This window comes from Berghia stephanieae, chromosome 5 (genome assembly GCF_034508935.2).
Source record: "Berghia stephanieae isolate SIO BIC M18660-M18661 chromosome 5, UCSD_Bste_1.3, whole genome shotgun sequence".
Lineage (NCBI taxonomy): Eukaryota > Metazoa > Mollusca > Gastropoda > Nudibranchia > Aeolidiidae > Berghia > Berghia stephanieae.
The window spans coordinates 19,540,442-19,560,427 of NC_088364.1; the positions used below are offsets into that span (position 1 = coordinate 19,540,442).

A 19,986-nucleotide genomic window follows, 5' to 3' on the forward strand; every position below is an offset into this window, starting at 1 on the left:
AACCAAAAAATTAGTACATGGCAGAGATGGTTTAAAAGGGGAGAAGTATCATTTCCCTACGCTTACAAAACATTTGATTGTTTCCCTAATCAGCAAATGACTCGGACAAGGGCCAGGATAAACCAAGTAATCAGTTTCCAAGACAAAGACAGAAAGCAACGCGGAATATGAAATATTATAGGGGTATAGGAAACACAGCAATGACCACCCTGGAGGAGGGGGTGGTAGGTCAAAATACCAGGAGATTATCCACATGGAAAAAAAATATATCCCAAAACTAATACCTGGACCTTTTCCCTGGCCAGGGCCAGGAGAAAGCCCCCTTTATCTGATTCCAAGACAAAGACAGAAAATAAGCTGGAAAAGGAAAGCAGAAAACTGGTTTAGGAGGAATAGAAGACACAGCAAGAGTGAAATCCTCACCCACCACGGAAGGTCAAAGACCCACCTAATTTTTATTTATTTTCCATTTTAAGTCATACGTTGAGAGACAAACAAAAATAACACTAAAACAAGTTAAGGGGGTACTGTCACAATAAGGACAATTTTATTAAGTTTTATCAAAAATGATCTTTTCAATGCTTTTTCTGCAGTATTATGTGTGTCCAAGCATATTTCTAAAGACTTTTTGGAATAATTTCCACTATCGGTGTGTATGAGGTGGCATTTTAGGGGTACCCCGCCCCGAAAACTTCAGATTTTGGGAACAACTTTTCTCAAAAAGTGTCTATTCAATTTCACTGAAACTTGCTATGTAGGTGTCTTTAATACTGCTCTACATTATGTCAGAGGGATTTTTCTATTCTTATCCTAGTAAAGATTTTATAGCATCCGGAAGTCTTCAATCCGTAAAACTGTGAAAATTTTTCCTTTTTCGCAGTTTTTACCCTCTTTGGACCCCCATATCTAAAAATATAATGCTTATATTGCCAAAAGCCTCTGACATAATGTAGCCACACTATAAACACACAAGTGTGTGAAAGGAAAAAGAAATTGAATAGACAGTTTTTGAGAAATCTTGTTCCCTGCTATCCCACCCCCTAAGAAAATGACATTTTGAGAAAATGGGAAAAAACGAACCTTCTCGTAGATTATACAAAATATAGTGTCATGAACCCCCTAAACTGTGTTGTTTTAAACCCAAGAATCATTCTCCTGTGGAAAAAAGATACAATTAGTTATGAATTTATAAAAATGGTACTTATCCGTTTGAGGTAATCCATCCAATGTCACGTGTCGTCTGGGACTCCGCAATCAGAAGCCGCCTGCAGCATACTGCTCACCGCCTTCCAGTTGATGTAAACGTTCTTCCTCCCTTGTCTGTGCTAACCTCCTCATCTCCCTTTTCCTTTTAAAGACAAATTCACCTGCTCTGTCTGCATTCTTTATCCTAACATTGTCCCTTTTAGTCCCATGCTCCACAAAATGTCGTCCCACACTAAGTCCTATTGCCGAAATGAAATCCTGCGATGCCTTTGCTCCCTTGTTGAATTCTCCTACTCCAATCCCACATGAAATTTCCAAACGCTGTCTCCCTACAAACACATGTTTTGGACACCTAGACCAAATCAAAGCATGGATGCTTTCATTTACATTCTGAGTCATTCCAAATAAACATCTCCCCAACAAATCATCATCAGTCAATCTAACATAAACGTCATGGATGTGTTCTGCTACAGTCGGTAGAATAAATGTGGTCATATGTCTGTCGTGGTCAGGTGCTGGCAGACCATTAGCCTTGGCTTTCATGTAGAAGCACCAAGAATCAATTCCTTCTGGGCAGTACTCATGGCGTGGCTGTTTATTGGTTGAGGTGCAGTGATAAAAAGAAGCCCAAATTGCGCGTCGCATGTCGTCCACAGTACTGTTTGATCTAATGGCCCGCGTGTAATATTTCTGAAGTCTGGCGATCTTTGCCTTTGTCAATTTTCCTTTTCCATTCCCTCCTAACGTTACCTTTACCTTCTTCTTGTTGTCCACAGTCTTCCGCAATGCTGTTCCTAGTCTCTTCGCTACATGATTTACACACTCCCTCTTCTCAATTGTCATCCCCTCATACGGTCCCGAATTGTTTAGCTGCTTGATGGTGTTGCTGTCCCCGTCACTAATCATTGTTCTATATCTAAGTCCATTCCGCTCTACAGATCTACTCCACATATTCACAGCCGCTACCTGTTCCATACTACCTGATGATCCTTCATGGTTCCTATCACACTCCTCCTTATGGCCACTCAAGAATTCTGCATACCTATCACTATCCCCCTTCAGCTTGTCTCCTACTGTCACACACTTATGGCAATACTTAGAAAGAACCTCATGGTCCACTACAAGTCCTGTTCTGTTCTCTATCACACATCCTATCCCTAACATTGATTTATGTCCCCTCGTGTGCCAACTACCATCATACGAAACATCAACATCAACAATTGGTTGCCCTGCCTGCTCAGGATACGCTCGACGAACAACATCAACAGCTTCAGAACGGAGACGAGACGAATAGCTGGCGAACTGGCGGTGGATGGCCTTCTGGTGGCGAAGAAAGGTCTTATGATGTAGTACAGGCATATCCATCATGCCGCAAAATGAGGCTAAGCCAGCCTGTCCACTTCCATTAGCCAAGGATGAAGCGACTCCACGACGATTAACTTCAAAATATTTATCTTTTTTACGAGATGTATAAAAGGACGATATAACTTTTGAACATGATTTACAAGACAAATGTAGAAGAATGGCAAGACCAACAGAAGAATCACGTGAAACCTCCAACGTAGACTGGAAACAAAAAGGGCAGAGAAGACAATCAACAAGATCCTGGAATACAATCAGCTGCACGATGGTCGAACATTCCAATGAAGACGAAGATGAAGGCTCAGACGTAGAGGCAAAGAAATCCAACTTACGAGCTGATGATGAAGAAGCAGAAGCTGAAGCTGTTGGTTGCGGCGAAGAAAAAGATGATGGAAATAAAGGTGAAGTCGCTGCGTGGGGCGAAGATGTCACAGAAGATGTGGATGCTGGCTCTGGTTCATTAAAAAATTTCTGCTTCTTCGCATCCCTTGCCTTCTTCAAAACATCTTTCCGTGACTTCCTTTTCATGCTGCTAATGGAAGCATTGAAGGTGGAAACCTTGGCTCTAGGCATGACAATCTGTGAAAATAAATAAATATAAATATACCATAATAAATAATTTAAAAAAAAAAAAAAAAAAAAAAATATATATATATATATATATATATATATATATATATATATATATATATATATATATATATATATATATATATATATATATATATATATATATATAAAATAAATAAATCGGGGGTTAGCTTAGCTCAGCGTTACGGTCTTTGCTTCGTACCGGAAAGGTACCGAGTTCGATCACCAGCCTCTGTGCTGTGTGGACTTGAGCAAGCCATCTCGCCCTAGCTCAATTTGCAGCGCAGCACTGCGGTTGACGCCTTGGTTATTCCAATCTACCCTTGGAATAGACCCTGGAGAATAATTTCCACTATGGGATGAATAAAGGGGTTTTAAAAAAACAATTTTATTATAACATTTTTATTGCACCCCCTACTGCTAAGCAGTGTTGGAATCAGCCCAAAGTTTTGCCTTAAAAGCACAAAAGATACCCACACATAAGAATTCTGGCTACCAATCATAGTTAAGCACAGATCTGGTATTGCTTTGGATCAAAGTAAAAAAAACATTAAAGAAATTAAAAGAGCAGGCAGAAAGGCCGCTTTCTGGGCAAAATGAATTCCTACCACAATAAGGTAACTAAAAGTCACAGTGGGCTGACCACCTGCTTGGCTAATGCCTTGGTCTAGAGTAATTTCACTTTAAAGTGGCCCTACACTGAAAGGTGAAAAGGCAGAAACTATAGATCAGAAAGAAAGAAACGCCTTTAGGTCAAGAGACGAGAACCATACCTCAGAGCATTGAGAGCACCCCCCCCCCCCCCCACACACACACACACACAGACTCTTGTAGAATGATGGTTATAAAAAAAAAATAAGCACAATCTAGATAATCTCTAAGTTCTAACTCACTGACGTCAATGGTAATCCAAGTCTAAGTTAGCTTTCGACGTCTATCTGTCTGTCTAAGATCTACTATAGATCGGCGTTTAGTTATCTCCTTATTTAAGCTCAATGATCTTCACTAGTCTAATGTAAATCAAAGAAAACAGTATGGTTCTTAATAATCGTATTAAAAATAAAATAAAAACAAAAATTAGCCTTTAGAATTATTTACGAGCAGCATTCTCTTTTACTATCGTCAATGTTTACATTTTAGAATGGAATGCACACTTTGAGACTGTAACCGGTCAATCTGATTTCACTAGTAATAAATAAATAGACATACTTACTGGCTAAAGCGGTATCCAGGCGTCGAAATGATTATCTACCAATTTTTGGTTCTTTGGAAAATGATGATAAAACTTTGCAAATAAGTAAATGGAGTGAAGTTTGTCATGAAACGACCAAAAATCAGTTCGAATCGAAGCGTAAGTAAACGTAGTCGAATGCTCCGGAAATGTACCCGTTGTTATGTCACGTGACTGAAAACCGGGTTACGATTGGTCTTGGAATGTGAGCTAAAATTTTCCATGACGGTAATTACTAAAAATAACTCCTAGACGTCTCTTCAGCCAATCAAAGAAAGGAAAATAGGCTTGGAATTTCTCGATTTCCCCGCCGACCTGTGACACATACGCGAAAGAATGTGAAAGAACGGAAATGCCCTTTCCCTGACATTTCTGCTAATACCAAATAAGCCGGGGTTCAGTGCGGGTTACTAAGGACTATCGAACGTTGATTCTGACGAAAATGACGGAAAAACTTTGCGTTTAGACGATAGTTGCGTCACAAAAAAATTATTTAAAGCACTTTTTTGTAAAAATTTAGCCTTTTGAATGTTTTCAGTGTGTTAAAGAAAGGTTGAATTACCTGAAAGTGCCCTAATCTCATTTTCGATAATTTTAGTGGAATTCATAGTAAAACCGTCCTCTCGACCAGCGCGTACCCCCTTAAATACAGCTGTTATACAAAAGTTTATTAGTATTCGGTGATATGTTTTAAATAAACATTAGATAGTTATTATCATTTTAATATGGTGAATATAATACGAGGCAAACCATTGGCAAACAGCTTTCGTCGTTATAATTATCGCCCTTTATAACGATGTGACGTAAGTCCGGAATTCATACAGGAAATGTGCACACAATCCAGTACAAAAAGACAACACGGCTTCAATCACTCTGCCGTTCTCTATCTAACCAAACAACTTTTTTGTTGTTCTTTTTGGTCAGAAAACTTTTACTTCAGATATCAATTGATTGAAATGACCCTCAACTTGCAGAAAAATACCAAACCTGAGACTGCTTTGGAGTCTTACTTTTGAGAGTTTTTTTTTTTTTTTTGTTTTAATCAATCGAAATTGGAGTTTAAGTTTTCTAACGAAAAATGTAACGATTAAATATTGACATCTTTTAGAGAGATGAAATATAAAAACATTCCATCCCATTAAATCCATCAATTTTCCTCTAAACAGGCTCTGGATGAAACCAAATAGTCTCATTCCAAGTGGGACACAAAGCCTAATACAAAATTAGAAAATCATTGAAAAGAAAAATAGAGGAGACGGATGTGGAACGCATTGGCCCAGGAGGCTAACGTTCCCCCTTTGAAGGGGGGAGGAGGGTATTCCACTCACTTCACATTCGTAGACTGGACTGTATGTCTCAGCCAAACAAGTATGAATGCTATGTTTTAATATTAAATCTTAAAGTATTTTGATAACAGTTCATTTGATTTCATAGAATCCGATAATATATCATCATAATGATATAATACATTAATATAATATAATATAACATATTTTTAAAATAAAAAGAGCAGAATATCAGCATACACGCACATTATAAACACATGCAAAATAATCTTTGAAAACGGCTCATCAGGAAGGATTCACACTCGTCATAGAAAACCACTTTCATTTTGTCATTATGTTCTTTCGTTTTTGCATGTTAGATTAAATATTAAGTAGACTTGGAATATGACATAGTTTAATTGGAATATGTATATCACAAGATTAAGGCATGAAAACACATGATTAATCAGACAACCATTGGGAAGTTAATTCAAATTTCAGCAGACAATTTTTCACATTCCCAAACTTATGTTATTCTTTTGAAAATATCAAATTAAGAAGTTAAGGAGCAGGCACCGGTGTAAGATAAAGAACCGAACAAGTGTGTATGAAAGGTGCCAGACAAGGCCAGAAAGAAAAATACAAGAAAAAAAAACATCCCAAAAAATTAGTCGACCTCCAGGTCGAGGTCGACTGATTTTTGGGAATTTTTTTTCTTGCATTTTTCTTTCTTGCTTTGTCTGGCACTTTTCATACACACTTGTTCGGTTCTTTATCTTGTATTATTTTCTCTGATTGTGTCGAATCTTTCCCTTAAATTCCGATGCGAGATGTCTTTTTTAAAATGACTTTATTGGCACTTTAGAGGCTTTTGTATCTGATCAGCATATAAGACAAGGAAGACGATTAGTTTGTTGAGAAGTCTAGCAGTACTTGCAACCTGCATGCGTCGTTAAAGCGCCAGGATAAGTTGGATAATGAGTTTAGATAAACGTAAGAACAGGAGAAGATGATAGAATTAGAAGAAATGTACATTTGCACACAAACATGGAGCAGGCAAGAAAACAACAACATGTACATAACACAATAATAAATATTAAATGCTGCTGTACCAAACCAATCACTACTTACACGAATCTCTTATACACCTTTGGATATTATCATTTATTGAATATTAATTTGGATAGAATTAACTCGAAAACAAACAGAAGATAAAAACCCAAATAAATTTATAAATCCAATATCAAGCAACGTCCTGCATGAAATGGAAATATTCTTGTGAGCCATTACCATAAAACTTCTTTTTTTTTCATACGAAAAGACCAATCGCCTTCTTTGCGTTAGTTCATTATACAATTAAACATTATAGAATGAAAAAGCAATAATCATATATACTTTTTTTTTTTAATAAGTCATTATTTCCGAAAAGCAATAGTGGGGAGTAGTTTGTACATGATAATTAAATAAAGTGGAATATTGGTTCCAACAGAAAAAGTCTCTCTCTCTCTCTCTCTCTCTCTCTCTCTCTCTCTCTCTCTCTCTCTCTCTCTCTCTCTCTGTGTGTGTGTGTGTGTGTGTGTGTGTCTATCTATCTATCTATCTATCTATCTATCTATCTATCTATCTATCTATCTATCTATCTATAATATACACACACACACACTCACATTCACACACACACACACACACACACGCACACACATTCACACTTACACATACAACCGCTCACACATGGAAAACATATATATGTACTATTTACACCCGTATAAACACGATGCGTCAAATTAATACAAAATCGTCAATAACACAACTTCTCACTTGTAACTTAAACAATAGATGAATATTTTAATTTAAATCGTTGCCATTTAGAGGGTGACATAATGAAATAGCTTTTGAACACACTATCTCGTCCACCTACATAATTTCATCCCCTTCTACATTTTTAATTTCTTTTTCTGTCGTTACTTGTCAATATCAAGATCCCAGCATGAAATTACACTTTATCTGTCTACAGTAATAAATGCTAACATCGAATAAGTTAAATAAATCAACATTTTATCTATTTTCTAATTGTATAATTATCGGTAGAAAAAAACAAACAAACAAACAAACAAAAATACAACAAACATATGCTAAACAATCAATTATCTAAAAATATAATAAAAATCATAATGACCGTGAATTTACAAAAGATGAATTGCAATTAATTTGACATTATTTGGCAAATGGTAATAGGTAAAACTTATCTGTTTACTTATCCTTCTTAGTCATCAGATATTCTGATCACAAGATACATTTGTAAGCTTACACTATCCATCTGGTGTTTTTATTTTTTTGAGATAGCTTATCTCAACGGCACATGCAGCACTGTCAGGTCAACAAATCTTGAAATCTAAATTTAGTTTCGTAAAATATCCAATTCATTCGCATAATTAAAATCGTTTCCATTTACTACAATTTTAATCTCAGATCTAGATCTAGACCCAAATAAATAATTGACAGGACAATTTAATTTTTTTTTATATTAAAATTTTAGGGCCAAAATAAGCTTTTTTTTAAAAAAAAAAAAAAAGATGTCAGGACCACGCCAAAATATTTATTAGAGTTAGATAAATTAACACACACACACAGACACACACACACACACACACACACACACACACACACACACAAACACATTATTATTTCAAAAAGATTTTATGACAATATTGAAGACATAAATTGATACTGGTGACGATTTGAATAATAATAATAATAATAATAATAATAATAATAATAATAATAATAATAATAATAATAATAATAATAATAATAATAATAATAATAATAATAATAAATAATAATATAATAACAACAATAATAATAATAATAATATGGAAGAAATGGTACTCGTAACAGCAGTAGATAGCAATATTAAGTAATACAGGAGAAAAATTACAGTCTCAGCAGTTAAATTAAATGAAATAAATTGGATTTACAATTTTAAAAAAATATTAATATGATAATTTGCATAGCGGTTCGTGGCATCCATGTTCGATTCTGATTTCAAACATTCAAGAGGGAAGGTGATGGGTTATAATGAATTACCAAGGAACAAAGACCCATAAAATTGTAACAACGGAGTTTCTAGATCTAGATAAGAGCTGTGGACTCGAAAAAGTGCGACGCAAAAATGAGTATTTCAGTTAATTTTTTTTGTGTGGCTTTTTTTAAAAAGAGCAAATAGTATCAAAATACGAAACTTATCTTCATACAATTAAAAACACATGATAACAACAATAATGAAGACAACAATTGTTATAAGGCTTATTTCTAAGCTGAGGAATGGTTTTGTACCCACAACTTTCCTTCTTATGTATTTTTAAAAGTTTATTTTTGAAGCCGGTGTATACTAATTTTTGTTGCAATACTCTTTTACAATCCTTTGTGTGCTTTGCTTACATAAACATTATATATGTATGTATTGCTTTTGAATTATTATTGTTTCAGAAAATGGCTACAAACATATAAATACTCTCTCTCTCTCTCTCTCTCTCTCTCTCTCTCTCTCTCTCTCTCTCTCTCTCTCTCTCACACACACACACACACACACACAAAATTAAATACACGCCAACTTTTCGTGTGTGGTTCCAAAGTTGAATAAATAAAGTCAATCAACTAAGTAGTAATAATAATTAATAGTGATAAAAAAAAAATATATAAAAAAAACAATAACGAAAATTTTACACACTAAGATGCACACACATCTCCAAATAATAATTTTGTATTGTTAAAAAAAAAAGTTATGAACTTTACGAGAAATAAATTAACAATCTAAACACTATTTTATAAGAACTTGATCACGACAATAGATTTGAAATACCAGATGTGCGTGGGACACTATTTTTTTTCCTATTTCACTCTGTTCTTTCCTTGGGCGTAATGCTATATTATAATTAATTTAAATAAATATATTTTATTCTTTGTTTTAAGGGTTTCTTCAGACTAGCGACATGACATGTCATGTACATAATTATCGTGTCCATCATTAGAAAATAAAGAAGCAATTAATTGCAATGTCACAATCGGTGCAACCACTATCTTGCCGTAGATAGAGGGGAATCTATGATATTCAATCGTGCACACAAAATGATTCTTTGATCATCTTGAATTACAAATCCACGATCGTGATTGGAGTGTAATATCTCATTTACCAAATGGAAGCTGTTGTGAAAATTTGCGTAAAGTGATGGATGATGTTGACAATATTATCATCATTTTAAAAAACAAAATCTAAGTTATAATTTCATTCAATGAAAAATGGATAAAGCATATTTTTATCAATGAAGAGATGATACTGTTATTAATTTAACTCTCTCCTTACCATCCATTTTTAGGATTTTCCCCAAAACTTCACCCCCAACTAACGCAAAAATATATTTTTTATCACTCAAAAACAATGGCAGTAAATTTCTTCCGATGCATAATTTCTTTAGCAAAACACGCTCTACAACACCCTGTTCATTTTCTTAAATTTTATGATGTACAAAAGAAATTTGAATAAGAAAAAGTGTTGGTTGTTTCGTAACGAATGTGACGATTTTCCTATAGTTGGTAAGGAGAGGGTTAATATTAAAAATAAGTCCTGGAGGCCTGAGTTTCCCATTTTTTTTAAACAAACGTGACCCACCACTCCAAAAAGTGCAGCATCATGAATTTTTAAACTGGGTAAAACACAGAGATAGCTCAAGAATTGCTGTTTATATTGGAGACCAATCACTCTCAGTGTAACAAGGCCTCATTTTAATGACAAGTCTATTGTGGTTCATTTTGTGAAACCATGAAAATGAAAAGTTTAAATCTATTTAATTGTCCTAAATTATCAATATATACATCTCCCAAAACTGTAACTATGCATTTGGCTGTTTCCCTACCAGTTAAGGACTCTGACCAGGACCTGGACAAAACCAAGTATTCTCATTCCAAGACAAAGACAGAAAGCTAGTTGGAAAACAGATATAGGGGGAGGGAGTAGAGTAGACAGCCACATTCCAAAACAAATGCTTGAGGAGGGTACTGACCGACAACCATCTCAAACAGCGACTTGATGAAGAGTGATAAGGGTTAGAGCCTGTATCCCTTCTTGTAACGAGAAGAAGATGGAGGTGGACTGGCCATGTCCTACGGATGAACCATGATGCTATACCCCATGGTCGCCCTCATATGGACCCCACGGGGTACAAGGAGAGGGAGATTTTTTGAGACTTGGAGCGTGCCATGAAGACCCTCAAGTTGTCGTGGGGACAAATGTCAAAGATGGCAGCAATCCGTAATGGTTGGAGATCTGCTGTGTCGGCCTTATGTGCAACTGAAGCACCAAAGTAAGTAAGTAAGTAAGTAAGTAAGTAAGTAAGAGATCGTAGACAATAAGTGCTTACCTGCCCACTACTTGGGAAGGCAAAAGGTCCCACCCAGAGATTTTACCTGACATCAAATTTTATCGTTGTCATAAAGACTGTAGAAACAGACTTTGCGACTTGAAGAAAAGATCCGAGTGTAAACGATTAGGTATACGGTAATAATCATATCATTGACTATTGGGAGATCCTATGACTTGAAAGAAATTCTCGCAATGAAAGTGTAATTAGCTCCATACTAGGCTTGTTGACAAAAAAAAAAAAATAACGTTTCGGAGGTATGGGTCACAAATGTTAGATTTCTCTCGTCTTTTCCGTCTATAATACAGTTCTTGGTAGTTATTGAACATAAACCAATATAAGAGTTAACCCCCCCCCCCCCCCCCCCCAAAAAAAAAAAAACACAAAAAAAACCCATCAAAAAACAAAAGAAAAACAACAACAAACAAACAAACCCCAGAACTAATAGCTTGACACGAGACGTTTCAGGATCAAAACCACCCTTCAGCCAACATTTTTAAAAACCTCAATAAAAACAAATATCTTTATTATTTTCAATGTTGACGGAAGCCTTGATTTGAATCTGAAACGTTCCGTATAAAGTCGTTAGTTCTATTTAAAAGAGTTTCTATTCATTTTTGTTCAATACTGTTGACAGCCCACAGCTTCCAGTAGTTTAGTTTTACTTAGTTCTTATTTTGTATTCTGCTCTAGTAGGGCCGACTTCCATTATAGAACTGTTCTCCCCTATTGTACTGAGGCCTGCCCCCGCCGTATCCATAATCGTCTCTGCGTCCGAGTGTATTTTCGGCATGAACGATGTCCGGAGTGTATCCGTTGCTGAGGTCAGCCGGCTCGGCCAAGCTAGCGCGGTTACCGGGTCGCGGGTCTTTGTACCCGTATGGGTGGTACCCGGAACCGTGGTCGTACTTGTTACCGGCGAATCCGTTATCGTGACCCGCTCTGTACATGCTGTAAGGCGAATGGCCGTACGGCTGGTGGAAAGGAACGCCGTTGACCAAAGGAAGCTCGTCTCCTCTGTATCCCGGGTTGTTGTATTCTGGTGCGTAAGGGCGTTGATGATGGGGATTGCTGTGTCCGTAGACATAATCAGCGGTGCGGGAATTTTTCACGTGTTCCTCTGAGGCGCCGTAGTTCTTGGAGATGAGCAGGATGATGGCAAAGATAATAGCGAGGCCGGACGCAATGACAGCGAGGATGTAACCCCATAGATACTCTTGATTTGGAATATCATCATCATCTTCTACTTCAACAGCTGTTGTGATGACACCTGCACTGCCGCACAAACCTAAAAAATGGAATAAAAATTCAGAAAAAAAGAGAAAAAGCCCCCATAAAAAATCTGTATTAGATATATTTAAATTCTTACTGTATGCAATATGAAGTCAATGAAACAAACCAATGAACGGAATATCAAACTTTCAATATTCTTCAAAGTTATCTTCATTTGAGGCATTTTTTAAAACATATTTTTTAAAAAGTCTTGCGCAACACTGAGACCTTCAAAATTGCACTATAGGCTATCATATATATATATATATATATATATATATATATATATATATATATATATATAATATATATATATATATATATATATATATATATATATATATATATATAAAACATTTCAAGTATAATTATGATCAACTTATACAATATTGTTTCAAGCGTTTTTTTTTTTTTTGCTTTCAGAAAAGGACCATGACTTTTCTTTTAAAAAATTGACCTATGCAATGAAACCGACAGTCATACTCAGCTTGGCTGTCTATGTCAATTGTATGTGTGTATATAATGAAGTCGAACATAATGGTCAGAAGTTAGAATTTTTAAAACGCAAAAAGCCACAAGCAAAATACAGGCCTTGTTTTGGCAAAACAAAACTTACCAGCAAACAAAATGCAAAATCCAGAGATCCCGTAGTCGTTAGAAGAAGAGCTTAGGCCGCAGTTTTCCACCAAGCCGGCAATGACTCCAAAGAGATAGAAGGCCATTCCTCCCACCCACAAGCCACGTACAGCTTCAAGCCAGTCTGTTGAAAGCATGGACAATATAAATAAAATAGGTCATAACATCACAAAGCACAAGGTTCAAATGTCAAAATTTGGACTTTTAACACAAGATCTTTCAGAAACTAATAGCTCTGGTTTACAATGCAAAACTTCTAAAAATTATTTTTAAAAAATCCATCCAATAATGAGAGTGACTAGAGAAAAAGCCGTGTAAAAGGATAGTAACACCGATAAATCATTACGATCTCATTGATTAGTCTGACATCTTTCTGTAAAATGCAATGAACAAAATGGGTAATATTATAACGGCTTCGAAAATGAACGGTGTGTCTGGATTCGAAGTGGCAGCAGCCTCTTATGGTTCTCACACTACTATGTTATGACGATCGACCCAATCAGCAAAGTCCGGTCCGCATTCGTGCACCGTTGCGAACCCGCCTGGTAGCATCTTCACAACACACCGTTTGACTAGATGCTCTTCTGTTTCGGGTTCTTGCCCACATCGGGTACATGTTGGACAGGTGGAAAGTCCCCAATGATGAAGCGCACTTGCTGTGAGGCAGTTTCTCGACCGAAGCCGATTCGCAGCCACCCAGTGTCTCCTCTTACTGGTATAAAATTCCGAAGAAACGTTTTGAGACTGAGACGTTCCTTGTTAGGTATTTTGTTCTTTTTCGAAACATATTTTTCCAATTTAGTTCATTTCTTTTTACAGTCTACAGTTGCTTGTAGCTGAAAATTACATCTTTCGTACTGAAGTACTACTGTCAGTCAGATCCACTCTCTACCCAGAATCCTGGGTAAAAAGAAACAAAAAAAAGGGAGGGGGGGGGGGTATTACAAATAATTTTCCGACAGAGACAAAGCTGTCAACGGCCAGGTGTTCATTTTACACTTGAGCATGGTGAGAGGATGTGATTAAAGAGACTTTTCTAAGGACTCAACTATGCGCTGAGCGAGGCTCGAACCCAAGACCTGCCGATCCGAAAGCGAGTGTCACACCACTAGAACAGGTAGCCTATGATAAATAAATTACGAATAAAATCAACTCAAACATATGGTGCAGTGTGTTATTGAAAGATTCCTCAGAAAAGTGAGTGGAGCGGGCACTTATGTTGATAACAACAAGAAATTAAGTGAGTAGGAAAGTGCCAGAAGACAATAGAGAATAAAAATTTTGCGGCGGCGATGGGGGCTCAAACCCGCGACCTTACTGGTACGACAACTCCGCCTGGCCGGGGAGAGCGTGACTCTACCACATGAACTATCCACGATCCTGTTGCTAATTTAGAGGGGTGGTATAGGATTACCTCAAAATAAAAATCGAAAACAAATTTTCCCATAGGAGGAATTAAGATAATTTAAAATCATTTCCTTAATTCTATTTATAGGAGTATCGAATTCGATCTATTTTTAGACTGACCAATGGCAATAAATGTACCATCTATTACTAAAGTCACACCATTGCGAAATTTACTACAGAGTAATAACATAAGGAGTTTTGGAACTGGGTCCTACACACTCCGCCCAGCCGCTCCCACCTTCTCGTAATCATAATTTCTGCCAACCCAAGTGTGACATTGGACACAAAAGCCGGCAATACGGTATGCCTATTTATTATGTTGTAGATTTGATTGTACGTGTGTCAATGTGTGTTGTGTGTATTATAGAAAAGAAATAGATTTAATTTCTCTGGTATGTGGAATATTTACTTATTCATTGATCCAGCAATGAATGCTAGATATCATCGTAGCACGCCAAAAAATATAAAATGTCTTGATATTTGGGAGTGATAAAATCTTATACCGAGTTATAATCATATTATATTACACGTAGACCCTTAAGCAAATATAGCAGTTGGATTCTTTACTTATTTTCTTTTCTATATGTTTAGATTTTCTTGTTCTTTCTTATTTTTTACAGCATACTGTCACGATGCTGTAGACGTGACGCGTCCGGCAAGCTTTGGCCGTGAATGAATGTTCTAAGTTCGAATACCAGTAAAATTAAAATGACAGCAACAGCTTCTAATGGTTTACACTGCACTGTCCCTACAATACCATGACGATCAATCCATTCGGCAGAAATCCGATTCACACCACTGTAGTCTTATATTAGTCTGATGTTCAAACTCCTGTACAACGCTGAAACATCCGTCCAAACACGTCACAGTTCTGTGTTCCTCTAAATGCTCTGACTTCTGGGCCTGTTTCCGCACCAAGTGCAAATAGGGTGGAGGGTTCTCGGCTGGGGAGTAAAATCCTTATCATAGTGGAAGGCAGGGCAGACGTCCTTGGCGCTACCTTACCGGCGTCCCAAGAAATCCTCACTAATTTCCCCAGAAGACTAGCTTTTCCCCGTCGTCCGGTAACAAACTCGATATGGATACAGCAGATCAAGCTGCGGTTCGACATACACCCCCCCCCCCCCCCCCCCTCCTTCTCCCCCCGCCCAGGAGCTTGGAATTCAGATCACACAGGAGCACCTGATCTTCAACTACGACATAAAGATTACAAAGATGTTCGAAAAGTAGTAACAATATTCATGCTTTTATTCTTTGTTGTTTCTTGTTTATTTTCTTACTGCAGGTGTGGCGTAATGCTGTTATCTCCCCTTTATTTTGATGTTTGAATGAGTCAAAAGATACAATTGAACAAAGTATTAAAAACAAAAACAAAAAAAAAAAAAAAAAAAAGGGGGGGGGGGAGGGGAGACAAGACCTACCGGGTACAGATTCACCATCAGATCCAAAATATCCTTCTCCAAATCCCGTTTCTTTCACATTGTCCACATTTCCGCTATCTCCCTTGCCGGCAGCCCACAGACCTATGATCATCGAGTCGCCATTGGGAGGGTCGGAGCCTATCCACATCGGGAAGCCAAAAGCCAGTGCGTAGATGAAGAACACAAAGTACGCACATATCAGGCTGAATTTGTAGATGGCCACTCGCGAGTTCCATTTCACCATGGCTGGTTGATTTTCACTCAATTCGGCCTGGGATAGTGAAATGTGCGCGTTATTGATTTTAATGGAATGAGTGTCGTGGACAGTTGGTGTTGTTACTATGCCAGGTGGCTATTTAAGTGATTGAAGGATGGTGGAATTATCTCTTTCTCTCAGATTATCTCTCTTTGTTTTTTTTTCCTTCAGAAGATTCGGGGATGCGTCTGGATTTGGTAGCCCGCGATTCCTGGCGCTAGGATCTGGAGGTTTATGAGGAAAAACGAAACATGTTTGAATTATAAAAAATAACAATTTCAAAGTTCCATATTATTATGGTGAGTCATACATTTTACACATATACTATACACAGATACACATCACGGCAATAGTAATAATAATAATAATAATAATAATAATAATAATAATAATAATAATAATAATAATAATAATAATAATAATAATAATAATAATAATGTGCAATTCTATTGCGCACAACAGCGGGACAATAGCGTCACTCTTTCATACATCCGAGAAACAATTGAAATAAAATTAAATGCTTTTAATTAGCTTTCTTTTGAAATCATCCACTATCTGCAACTTTCTAAAAGACATTGGGATCTCATTCCAGATTTCTGGGGTCAACAGAACAGAGGCTCTGCATAAGGGCTGTTAGATTTTTTTTATCAAGGCAAAGTTAATGTCGCTTGAACGTAATCTCCTCTTTGGCTGGTAGAGTGGAATTGGTTCCATGAAGGTTTTGTTTTGTTTGTTGTTTTTTCTTGTGAGTGTGTGTGTGTGTGGGGGGGGGGTGTCGTGTATGCATTTACAAAAACAGTTGTGGCGGCTTTATATTTAACACTGTTAGACAATATAATTCGGCAAGTAGCGGAGCTGAATGAGTCTTCCCACTGTTGCTCCCAACAACATGGCTATGCAGTAGTCAAATTTTGAAAACATAACAGACCTAACTAGCTGCTTAGTAGCTTCTGTCGTTAGAAACATACGTTTTGATCCTATAGAAGGAACGAAATTGACGTCACTCAACTCTTTGTTATTGTTTTTAGAGAGCCATTTTAATGATTAGTTCTCACTAAATCCTATCAATCAGATCATGAACGTTCAAAGATACGCAAAGTTTTTGTTGTTGTTTTTGTTTTTTACACGGCTGGCGGATGCTGTGAATATTTTACATAAACACATGGCATCAATACTTCAGAGGCCAAGATAGAGTGCTCTCTTCAAAGCACTGATAATATGGTCATCCTTGGTGAGTTCTGAATCCAAAACGACTCAAAGATTCTTTAGCCCATCTTTTGAAAGTCATGGTGTGGTTATCGACTACCACAGCAAATCAAAGGTTCAATGTTGACAATATATATATTTATATATATATATATATATATTATATATATATATATATATATATATTATATTATCATGTATATATCTACACACAATCTCATAACACATTGTGATATCTTGACTGAAATGTGTGGCATAGATGGCCTCATTAATATAAAATGTATAGCATTTTTCAGCGACAACTAAAATGTTTTGCTCGCAATCGATTTGATAAGCTAAGATATGCAATGAGATAAGATATACTTAATTATCACACTTCTTCCCCTATCACTCACAACGCGTAATGATATCACTGACAAGAATAATATTATGTCATTTAAAAGTGTCAAGCCTTTACTTTAAGAAGGCAACAAGAGGTACAAAAAATGTGATTTCTATATCTTTTTTTTTTTTCAATCAGAAATATTAAAATCAAGATATTGTTCGAGATGTATTTGAAAAACGATTCTTGCAGAGAACGCAGCAGTTTATTTGTTTGAGGACTCGCATAACAAGCAAAGGAACTGATTTTGGTGCCGGATGCATTCAAGGGTATAATATTATTTTGAGTTTGTTCTTTTGGCTTCTATTTGTTATATTTTTGTTGGAGTTCGTATTCCTTCTTTCTTTTTCTTTCTTTCTTTTGTTTTTTGTTTTGGGTTTTTCTTTGCTTTGTTTTAAGGTTCTTTTTCAATTTTTTTTGTTTTGTTTGTTGTTTGTTTCTGTTGTTGTTTTGTTTATTTAAGCTTCTTTTCCAGCCAAGATTTATTGAGTAACTTGGGTCCCTTAGATCTGATGGAAAGTAAAAAATATTTTGCGAGAGACAGGCATCCTCCAAAGGACACCTAGCGATTGCTGCTCCCCCTTTAACAACATAGAAACCGTGATAAAATTCGTTTACCTAAACCTATGTGCGCAAGTACATTCAGGTCGCTTACAACCTTTTCTTTATCCTATTGTAAGGAGAGAAAAAAGACGTGTAAGTACCTTGAACAATGTAAATAACATTTGTATGGGATGCGTAGAGATTGGAAGTTGATCTAGATCAAGTCCTTTTGTGGAAACACAAAGGCTATTTCGATCATTGGTATGAATAACTTTGGTAAATTTAGATATGTAGATGAAGTGGCATTAACCATTTAGTGCAAGTTCAGATTATAATCGAACTGAGATATGCAATGCGGGTTTTAAAAAAACAAACGGTTATTGTTTTCTTTTTTTTTCTTATATTTTTAAATATCAGATCAAAATCTCCCATCTCCCTCTCTCTCTCTCTCTCTCTCTCTCTCTCTCTCTCTCTCTCTCTCTCTCTCTCTCTCTCTCTCTCTCTCTCTCTCTTAATCTACCTATATATCTATAATTTAATAACACTATGAGAAAAAGAACAAAACGAAGAGTGTTCAACAAGTCGACTGATATGCATGAAACATATTTTACGTTGACCCGACAACAAACTTGAGGTAAACTGAAACATAATAATATATTATGAAGGCCCGACGACTTAGTTGTGGTAAATTGAAACTATTATAAAGACATGACAACTACTAACTTGTGGTAAAATGTTGTTTTTGTATCTTTAATAGGGTTTTACGGCGATTGCAACATTTTAAGGTCATATCAGCGTCTGTAAAAAGGAAGAAAATAGGATACGAAAAAGATCTAGAATTACAATTAAAGTACCCAAGAAATGGGAGACAAATGGGAATTAGTTAAAATAGGGAACATATGTAAATTCCACGAGCACACTATCAGTGTACTTAGATTGAGTTCACCTGTCTCATCCTGACACAAGCACAGGTCCCCACTAAGAGGAACACCCTCAAATGTTTACAAAGCATATGTAAAACAAAAATACTACAGTGCATAACAGAGAGATGATTTACAAGACAAAAAAAATAGCATTTCCCAAAACTCTTTTAATTATACATTTGACGGTTTCCCTCCCAGGCCTGTGTATCCGGCCAGGGCCAGGACAAAACTAAGTAATACATTCCAAGACAAGGACAAACAACATTTTGGAAAACAGATACAGGGGGATTGAAGACAAAGTAAGTACCTCCCTGTGGATATTGCTTTATATAAAAGCTCAAGAAATTCTAAAATTACAAGTAAAGGTACCCAAGAAAAATTAAGACAGAGAGGACTGGTTCAAATATGGAACAGATGTAGATTCCAAGAGCACACTATCAGAGTACTTAGTCTAGTTTGAGATCACCTAAAATCTCATCTAGACACCATCACGGGATCCCACTGAGTGGAATACACTCAAATGTTGTTGACAGAATATATCCAAAACTGAAAACATAACTAACAATACATAACAGGGAGATGATTTGTAAAGGAAAAATATCATCTCCCGGAACTAATACTAAATATTTGACTATTTCCCTCTCAGCCAAGGATTCCAGTAAGGGCCAGAACAAAACCAAGCAATCACATTTCAAGACAAAGACAGAAAGTAACTCGGAAAACGGACATAAGACGATAGAAGACACAGCAAGAGGTCAAAGGACACCAAAAAAAAAAAGGCATGTGGTGTAAAAGTCATGTGGCTAAATTGTTTTTTTTTTTATTCATTTAAAAAAAGTGTTTTGTCAGATTCGATCAGTACGGGGGG

General features: G+C 36.4%; 2 protein-coding genes across 3 annotated transcripts in view; both read right to left on the reverse strand.

The window, feature by feature from the left end:
* Nucleotides 1-516: 516 nt before the first annotated feature.
* LOC144972554 (uncharacterized) lies at nucleotides 517-4,526 on the reverse strand. The gene is made up of 2 exons (XM_078913893.1): nucleotides 4,373-4,526; nucleotides 517-3,147 (listed from the first exon to the last, which is right to left on the reverse strand). Exon 2 carries the CDS (start codon nucleotides 3,139-3,141, stop codon nucleotides 1,255-1,257), a length of 1,887 nt encoding a protein of 628 aa, XP_078770019.1. The 5' UTR covers nucleotides 3,142-3,147; nucleotides 4,373-4,526; the 3' UTR covers nucleotides 517-1,254.
* Nucleotides 4,527-9,152: 4,626 nt separating this feature from the next.
* Nucleotides 9,153-19,986, reverse strand: part of LOC144972555 (uncharacterized) — a 43,113-nt gene continuing 32,279 nt past the window's right edge. The window contains exons 2-4 of one of the 2 annotated variants that reach the window (XM_078913894.1): nucleotides 15,809-16,288; nucleotides 12,961-13,104; nucleotides 9,153-12,360 (exon numbers count right to left, since the gene is read on the reverse strand). In XM_078913894.1, the coding sequence (XP_078770020.1) occupies nucleotides 11,762-12,360; nucleotides 12,961-13,104; nucleotides 15,809-16,052 (987 nt within the window). In that variant the 5' untranslated portion in view covers nucleotides 16,053-16,288 and the 3' untranslated portion in view covers nucleotides 9,153-11,761. The remainder of the gene's footprint in view (nucleotides 12,361-12,960; nucleotides 13,105-15,808; nucleotides 16,289-19,986) is intronic. The other variant, XM_078913895.1, reaches the window with a different exon arrangement.